The sequence below is a fragment of the Colobus angolensis genome, unplaced genomic scaffold, assembly GCF_000951035.1.
Source record: "Colobus angolensis palliatus isolate OR3802 unplaced genomic scaffold, Cang.pa_1.0 Scaffold61, whole genome shotgun sequence".
Taxonomy (NCBI): domain Eukaryota; kingdom Metazoa; phylum Chordata; class Mammalia; order Primates; family Cercopithecidae; genus Colobus; species Colobus angolensis.
Genome location: NW_012119710.1, coordinates 8,585,448 through 8,594,834, shown reverse-complemented (window position 1 = coordinate 8,594,834; position 9,387 = coordinate 8,585,448). Strand labels below are relative to the sequence as shown.

Below are 9,387 nucleotides of genomic sequence, written 5' to 3'. Positions count from 1 at the left end.
AAAGGGATCATCCGATTTGTTCCTTCCTACCCACTCCCAGGACTGATATCACTCTTTTAAAGGAAAAATAAAGGAAAGCTTCCCCTTTCCATTCATCAGGTATTTGCTGTACCTTCATTGATTGTCTTATGACTACTGTGGTGGAAAATACAATGATGCATTTACACAGCCAGTCCTTTCCGGAACAGTTTGTGGCTTGATGTGGCAAACCTCGAAAGTGTACTTACGACTTAATGTTTACCTCAGTCCCAGGTTTTTAATTGCAAATAGGCACTTTGGCAGAAAAAATGCACAGGAACATATATATAGGCCATCTCTTGGTCTTTAGCCCCCTTGTTTTCTCAAGGCTCTATTTTGGCTCCCATAGGACATTTTACAGACTAAGATCTCTAGACAATCAATCCCTCATGTGTATTGGGCTTGACAAAGAACATGCCCAGCCTAGTCTCTTCTGATTCTCATTATACTTTTGTGATGTAGGAAGGACACTTGTTGTTATCCCCATTTTACAGATAAATGGACTTCAGGGAGTAAGTGACTGTGAGCAATCACTTTCACGGTTTGTGAAAGGGCTGTGATGAAAAGTCAGGTCTTCTGATGCCTGGATCAGCATCCTGCCCCCATAATTCCTGCCTGTCTCCATCTGCCTAGCTCTCAGTGAGTCAGGAGTAGGTTTTCCTTACCCATAGTCTATTTCTCAGCTCTGGAAGGAAGTTAATACAGGGAGAACACCATTTGGGGCTTCATCCGCATTGTCTGCATGTATTTCCATAAGCAGGGGTGGAAACATTTATTCCCCCTCCCCTCAGAATGTCTCTATGGCTTGTAACTATCCCTAGAGGAAATTGGCAGAGGACCATAAGAACAGAGTTAAACTGACTTTCAGAGAGGCCCACATCCCCAGGACCTTAAACGAGATCAGAGTGGTTAGAAAGAAGTATGAACATTTAAGCATCATCATGCCTTTTATAAGTAATATCTCATTAAACCCTCAAAATAACCCTTGGGAGTAGGTAGTTTTCCCTTCAGGTTAACACAGAAGTGAGTGGTAGCCTTGGTTCAATCCTAGAACAATCCAGCATCGATGCCCAAACTCTTTTTTCCAGACCTTGGACAGGCTCTAAAGAAAAGCCTCGGTTGGTATTGGAGATAGGGCTAGGATTGGGAGGAAGAATTACTGAGATCTTAGGATTGGGTTTGGTTAGAGTGAGGTTTCTCAACCTTGGTACTATAAGTATTTTTTGTTGTCTAATTTTTGTGTTGTGGGGAGGCTGCCCTGTGCATTTTAGATGCTTAGAAATGTCCCTGGCCTCTACTCACTTGTTGCCAATAACACCACTTGTAATGACCAAAAATGTCTTCAGATGTTGTCCAATATTTCTGGGTCCTGGGAGTGCAGGGCAGGGAATTACCCCTAATTACAAACAATGAATTACAGGAATGCAGAATGGTTTCCAATAAACAATTCTTTTAGTTTACTTGACCAGGGAAATGGGAACCAGTGTAAGAAGTCTATGGGGGAAAGAGTGGCACTGGCAAACAGGGATGATCTGAACTGCAACTTTGACGCATACAGATTTTCCTGACAGTTAACTTTACTAAAGGCTTTATACATAAAGATGAAAGAAAACAATAGATTTTAAAATTTATGTAGTTTAAGTGACTTACCAGAATTTTTGACTTCTTATTGGTTACTGTGTAATATCCTGTAAGAATAAACTGTTAAGAAGACAAGAGACAAAAGTTAACAGGTGATGTTTTGACCACCTTGCAAGATAATTTCTCTTGGATTCACAAAATATCTGTGAATCTCCAAGACCATCCAATTTTTCCACTTGAGCATCAGGGAGTAGGGAAGGTAGGCATAGGTAGGGTAGGAAGAAACTCTGCTGAATTCACTCAGCACTGAACAAGCACTCTCCACCAGGGTCAACTGGGACAAGCAGGCTCCTCTAAGATCCAGAGGACACCACCCAGATGTTTGGTCCAACTGGGGCTCCAAAAAAAGATTCCTGAGCTCTGGGTCTTGAAGAGAAGAGGAGGAACTGTGCCTGTTCTGAGCAGGTAAAGGGAGACTTTCTCAAGGAAGACCCCTCTAAAGGCTGATACAGGGACTGATATCTAGTGTAGTTATCAGAGTCCCTCATTTCCCATGAGCGTAGAGCCTAGTGCCACCTCAGGAAAATGAGAACTCTGTCACTCCATGTGGAGCCCCTTACTTTTTTAATGTTCTGGGGATGGGAACCTTCCCTGTGGGAACTGACTTGGACCTTGGGGACATCTGGGTCTTAGAGTCCAAGGATCTGCAGCTGACTTGCGGAGATCAGAAAGTTACCTTTGATACCTCCCTCCACTTCACTCCCCACATTGGATTGCCAAGTCCTGTCACTTCTACCTCCAAGTCACTCTCAAGGCTTTCCATCTCTAGCTGCATTGCCGCCAAGCTAGTTCAGGGAAACTCCTTCCTCATCCACGTGATTGCAGCCTCCTCTCATTGGATTCTCCTAAGTTTACTGTTATAATTGAATTAATTTCTCACTCGAAAAACACAATGATATTTCAACAAGTCTTCAAATGTCTGTATCCTCTTTAAAAATTTTCAGTGGATTTCCCATGCTTTCACATTGAAGTTCCATGTTCTTAACATGACTAAAGTGTTGGCACAACCTGGTTACACCCTATCTTTATAGCCTCATTTTGTGCCATCACGATAGATTCGTTGGTCTTCTTTTGGTTACTCTTTCCCACATCAAGCCCTTGGCTCATGCTTTATCTTTGCCAGGGATGCTTTTCTCCCACTTTGCCTAGTGAGCAGCTGTGCAGAAAGCACTTCCCTGACCTCCGTGGTCAGATGAGTCCTCTATTAAACCTTCACATGGCACCTGGAACTCTTCTCTTAGAGCACTTGGCACAAATGTAGGAACAAATATTTGGGGTTACTTTTGACTTTTTCATGTCTAGTCTCCCAGTTAGATGACAAACTGTCTAAATCTAAGAACAATTCACCACTTCTCTCAGAGAGGAGCTGTTTTCCAGTATTCTCACTCTCAGCACCTAGGATGCTATCGAAGACACGGTATGTGCTCAGTAAATATCCTTTAAGTGAAAAGTAGAGTTTTCAAAAGCAGCAGACCAGAACCTCATTTTAACTCACACATGCAGATTACACAGAGTCACACTGGGACAATTCTGTTGTGAAATGAAAGTGAGGGGTTGGTCTGTTTGATTTTCTACAGTATGGCATGTACAGTTTGAAAATCATATTGAATATTACATTTTGTATATTGGGAAAATGAAAACACTGCTGGTTGTTTCTAAAATGCACATTATAGAAAAGGCATGGAATATTTCTGTTTATCAAAAGAGACTGGATTTTTAATAGTCAGAGATAGTGGCCTAATTTATTCATTATTTTACCTATTTGTTCATTGATTGATTGATGGACTCATTCATTCGTTCATGCACAGTATGCCTCAAGCATGATTCTAGATTCTCAGAATATAACAACTAAAACAGACGGTAATATTGCTATCTTCTCAGGAGTGTGTGTTACAGTAGAAGAAGCTCTAATGAGTCTGTCCTTAACTTTTATGGCACAAAATTAGGAATCCAGGCTGTGGGGAATGGATAGAAATAGCACTGTACTAAGTATAATATTTATGGCTATATGATTATCTAGATGAGTGCCACTCATAAAATTGTCTCTGGGGCTAAGAAGGAGGATGAGCAATGATAATCTTAAAATTCTTTTAAAGCTTTCAGAGTCTGTGATTTCATGAATGCTAGCTAGATATGTTTAGTTATTCTCTACTTTTGAGCTCAGTTTCCTTATTTGCAAAGGAGAAAGTAGGATATTTGTGCATCTAGTCTCCCAGGTTAGTAGTGAGGAGCAAATGTCTTACTATACACACAAAGGCTTTGGAAATTTTTAAGCACCTGAGAGTAGTTATTACAATGATGATGGTAGTGCAGTGACCAAATGGAGTCGCTTCTTTTGCCATGAAGGGAACTGCCTTTTTTGGTCTCCTGGAGGGCCGTATCTATGGAATTCATTACCCTAGCACATGAAGCAGTTCAAATCTATCTTTATAGCAACTTCTCCAAAGCTTCTGAAGTACTCACAATAAGTGCTCCCCAAAATGGATATCCCGTGAGGACAACAAGGGGAAATCTTTGGGAGAAACGGATGTAATTAAGTACAAATATAGTTCCAAGGCCCACAATGATTAGAGCAAGCAGGATCTGGGTAGCCTGTGAGGAGAGAAATGGGTACATGAGGTTACAAGTATCCAAGCCCCTGTGGGCTACCCCAGGTCCCTCAGGGTGTGCCTCCATGGCACACTTTTCCCTCCATCCAAATGCCTTCCTCTCTCATTTGTCAATCATTCTCAGATTGTTAAGAGACTCAGTTCAATGTGTTTCCTTCCCACTTTGCTTGCCTAGATCCTTCAACTTCAAATCCTTCACTTTTATTCTTTATTATTTTCTCTCCTCCCTGGTATTACCAATTAATCTTGTATCAGACAGGTTTGAGTACGTGTCTGACTACCCCCAGATTATAAGCTTCTTGAGCACAGGGACTACAAACTATTCACCTTTACATTTTTTTTTCTTCTGTCTCACCTGTTTCCTATTATTATCCTAAGAGCCCCCACCCCCGCATTTTCCAGCATTCAGTATAGGCTTTTGGAATTGGGGCTGTTCCCAGTTGTCTAAAAGTTTTAAAAGTTTGATGAGTGGAGAACCTGGGATGAGCTTGCATTTCACCTTCCATTCATCCAAGGACCCGACTAGGGAGGAGAATAGCCCAGTGGGCCTATCAGCTTGCAGGAGTCTTCAGGGAAAAGAATAACAGCAGTAGTTCTCAGGGCGCAACTTCTCTAGCAGTCTAGATTTTGTCCCCAGGCCACATCTCTGGGCTATGGCACCCCAAGTAACGATTTTTGCTGTTTGTACAAAGGATGGAGGCTATGCATACAGCTCTCCAGGGGTGCATTTGTGATGAAAAACGTTTTGTTTGCCTTATCATTTGGTTCACTGTGGAGCTTTAAATATGGATTTTGAAGCACTCCCAGTTCAAGAGCACGAAGGGGAAGTCAAACCTCTGCACTTAAGGTTTCTTAGCTTCAAGGGAGGTTCCACCACACCCTGAAGTCACTTCCTCAATGAGATATTTTAAAAGGTTATACTAGTTTCTTGCTTCCCCCTCTGCTGGGATTCAAAGATCAGTACTAATTTCTCATGAAATGTGAAGGGGGAAAAGTAGAATTAACTCCCTCCCTGAAAATAATAGCACAGAGGTATCTCTGCAGACATACATGAATCAATGAGCTTCTTTCCTCCCCTTTGGGAAGATATATTGATTGGAGAGGACTTACCCCCAAGACTCTTGGCTCTCCCTTCAGAAAATCCAGCAGAGAGCTATGAGGTCTGTAGGGAAATGCAGTCCATACAGTTTCATTTGGTTTTATAGTGATGACGTGAGTTGGCCTTTTGTCCTGGGATGGTGACTCCATGATTCAATGGCAGAACTCTAGTAAAAGAAAGAGTGAGCAAACATTGCTGCCCAGATCATGGTCTACCTCTCCACCAGAGTCACATGGAGCCTTTAGAGATGAGCCCTTAGTGATGACTCTACTCAGCAGTAGAACCTCAGAATCACAGTTGAGTCACAGAGTTTTAGAATTCTAGAGCATGCCCAGCCCCCCATCTTCCTGGTGAAAAGTACTGTATCCAGAAGACTTACTCTCTTGTCAATTTGCTTACAAACATATGGTAAACACAGAATAAGATGGTATATACAAAACAAGTCTTTACACATATGTTCATGAGTTATAAAGGAACTAAAACTTATGGAATATTTCTTATGTTCCAGGAACTGTGCAGAAGGTGTTTTGTTTGTGCTGACATGCACGAACATTTATTCTCTTAACAGTTATACAATGCTGAGACTGAGGAACAGCAAGGTTATGTCACCCAAAGGCATACGGGATGGGGAAGGGGTAAACTCAACTTGCCCTGTCTCCAAAATCTATGTTTTTTAAACTCAACTATGATTCTGCCCTCCTTCAAAAGGAGTTTCTCACTTTTACTTGATGAAGTTTCTAACTTACTGTTTAACTATATTCCTCTGTATTATAAAAATCAGTAGTTAACTTTGAATCTCGATTTTTTTCCATCTTTATTGAGGTATATTTGACAAAAATTATATATATTTAGGGTGTGCTACATGTTTTGATATACATCGACATTCCAAAATGATTACCACAATCCAGCTAATTAACATATCCGTCATCTCACGTAGTTATCTTTTTTCTTTTTCTGTAGTGAGAACATTTAAGAACATTGAACAATTCTTTGCATTTTCAAATTAAAAAAAAATCAGTAGTAAAGATGCTATAGGACCAGATGGAGTTGCCCCTTTATAATAGATAATATTTTAGCTTTCATAAAGTAAAACTATGATAGTCAAATCCTTCCTGGTTGGAACTACACAAATACTAATTAAAACAACAGAAACTGCCGTTAGAAATTTTGCTTCCCATATTGATCCTTTTTATTCCTAAATGTGTTACAATTTTAACTATGAGATCATGAAGGCAAATTGTTTCATAAAACTGAAACCAATGTATACACATAATAACTTACTTCCTGGTTTGTAGGGACCATGGATAGCAGGGTGTCTCAAAATTAGCACTGATGGGATTTGGACTCAATAATTCTTTGTTGTAGAAAGTTATAAGATATATATTTTTTAAACTATGCTACTCTTCAAGTTTATTTAGGAAACCTTGTATGCATAGAGAATGCAAAGTTAAACTGCAGCCACACTGGAATTTCCATAATTGCCCAAGAAATTGAGTTTAATGCAGCAGCCCACATAAAACATATTACACAAAGAACAGACAAGATAATTGCAGCAATGACTGGGAAGAAAGAATATGCGCATGTTGTACAAAGTGCAGGGATGATGATCTGAATTACAAAATTGTGCTATAGATCAAAATAGAGGTAATACCCAAACAAACAAACAGACATTATCATTTTCAGTGTGAGCAATATTTGGCTCCAAGTTAGAAAGAGAAAACATGCCGCTCAGAGACAGATTATCTGTAACTTGTTAAGAAGACTAAGATGCCTTCATTGACTCCTTCCCTGAAATAATAGAAAAGAACATAGTTTATGTGCCGACTAAATATTTATTTTATTTATTTAAAATAAATGAATTCAAAGACTATATATAGTCCATTTTTATTTTTATTTATTTATTTTATTTATTTTGAGATGGAGTTTTGTTCTTGTAGGCCAGGCTGGAGTGCAATGGTATAGTCTCTGCTCACTGCAACCTCTGCCTCCCAGGTTCAAGCGATTCTTCTGCCTCAGCCTCTCGGGTAGCTGGAACTACAGGCACGCACCGCCGTGCCCGACTAATTTTTTGTATTTTTCATAGAGATGGGGTTTCACCTTGTTGACCAGGCTGGTCTCGAACTCCTGACCTCAGGTGATCTGCCCACCTCGGCCTCCCAAAGTGCTGGGATTACAGGCATGAGCCACTGTGCCAGGCCAAGAAGGCCGTTTTAAAACAATAAAATGAGCACCACTGGTTGGTGCCACAGGTTTGCAGAGATACGATTCATGGGAGGCAGGGACATGCTTGCTGTGTGTTCAGAGGTAATCCTGAGCACTTGAGAAGATCTCTTTGCTGCCTTCCACCTAATGGCTCATGAAAAAGGGCCCAGCAGATCTGTTTCTCAGAGAGTGGCCGGAGCAGAGTAGTTTAATTATATATAGTCTTTCATTTTTAATTAAAGTGTTCTTACAATCCCTAATATGTAATATTTAAGCAATATGAGTGTGAAAATAATACAGAAACAGCCTGCAGAGTCACACGACTTACCAAATTCATACTAGTGTGAGTGCACATTTTCCCTTCTTTATATCACCTTCTGCTCAGTTTACCCAAAGCAGTTTATAAAGTTGATGACCATTTTGGAAGACTGGCTAATAACATTTTACTGGCTTGGGCTTTGAGGAAATTATTTTCAAGAGAAATTACAACTCATAGTAAATGACTCATGTAAATGACGAATCATAGTAAACAAACACTAAACAAAAGTTTTTTTTTTTTTTTTTAAGTTTATTTCACCGTATCTAAAAATGGCTGAGATTTCAGGAAAGCCTAATCACACTTGACCATGAGCGTTGGGTTGCTTTTCCTTCCTCTGAGGCCAAGAGTTGCTTATATCCAAGACCGTGAAGAACTCTTTTTGACCTGTTGGATATGATCTTGTGACTGGGTCAAGGAAAATGAACTCTAGAAAATATATAATTGGTTAGAATTTTTAAACTTTTGATTTTGGAGACTAAAAAAAAAAAACTCATAATACATTTTCCCCAAGTTTTGTGTAGTACTAGTTCTTCCAGCTTTGCCATAATATGTAATTGCAGCAATATTAGTTAAAAATAATGCCGTCCTCCAGTCTGCTAATTATTTTACTATGTTTAAATAGGATCATAGTTAAATTATACTTCATCCAAATTCTATAAGCACTTCCTTTTTTTTTTGTTGTAGCCTTTAGGGGAAATGAAAATATTTTATTTTATTTTATTTTATTTTATTTTTTTGAGACGGAGTCTCGCTCTGTCGCCCAGGCTGGAGTGCAGTGGCGCGATCTCGGCTCACTGCAAGCTCCGCCTCCCAGGTTTACGCCATTCTCCTGCCTCAGCCTCCCGAGTAGCTGGGACTACAGGCGCCCGCCATCTCGCCCGGCTAGTTTTTTGTATTTTTTAGTAGAGACGGGGTTTCACCGTGTAGACCAGGATGGTCTCGATCTCCTGACCTCGTGATCCACCCGTCTCGGCCTCCCAAAGTGCTGGGATTACAGGCTTGAGCCACCGCGCCCGGCCTGAAAATATTTTAAAATTATAACATCAAGAGCTAAGGGGATGTAAGGAAGAGCACAAGGAAGCATAAACAGGACAGAGACGTTCTAAAAGTCTCATTACATTAACAAGGAAACTTGGCTAGGGAGACTCTCGGGAGGCGGGTGGCTGTGTTCATAATAAAAGTGAGGGGATACACATTCTCATTTTCAGCCCAATAGTCTGCATCATTCATTTTCTGTGTAATTTTATCCAAGCCTTGGTTCTTTCATGAGGGGTTGCGCTATGTGATTTCTAAAGCTAATTAGCTTCATATTAAGCAGTTCTCTAACTGGTCTACTTCCCAGTAGACACCAACTGATCCCAGATGACCAGAGTGTCCTCAGGAAGGAGCCCATTTATTTAAACTTTTTTTTCTTTTTTTTTGAGGCTGAGTCTCACTCTGTCACCCAGGCTGCAGTACAGTGGTGGGATCTCAGCTCACTGCAACCTCCACCTCCTGGG

The 9,387-nt window shown here is 40.4% G+C and overlaps 2 protein-coding genes across 3 annotated transcripts in view; both read right to left on the bottom strand.

The window, feature by feature from the left end:
* Window positions 1-6,138, bottom strand: part of MS4A14 (membrane-spanning 4-domains, subfamily A, member 14) — a 21,753-nt gene extending 15,615 nt beyond the window's left edge. Inside the window, 3 exon segments of the mRNA XM_011963526.1 lie at window positions 1,669-1,719; window positions 4,123-4,251; window positions 5,379-6,138. Of these exon segments, the coding sequence (XP_011818916.1) occupies window positions 1,669-1,719; window positions 4,123-4,251; window positions 5,379-5,516 (318 nt within the window). The 5' untranslated portion in view covers window positions 5,517-6,138.
* Window positions 6,139-8,098: 1,960 nt separating this feature from the next.
* Window positions 8,099-9,387, bottom strand: part of MS4A7 (membrane-spanning 4-domains, subfamily A, member 7) — a 15,861-nt gene continuing 14,572 nt past the window's right edge. For both annotated transcript variants that reach the window (XM_011963527.1, XM_011963529.1), the window contains one exon: window positions 8,099-8,314. In XM_011963527.1, the coding sequence (XP_011818917.1) occupies window positions 8,240-8,314 (75 nt within the window). In that variant the 3' untranslated portion in view covers window positions 8,099-8,239. The remainder of the gene's footprint in view (window positions 8,315-9,387) is intronic.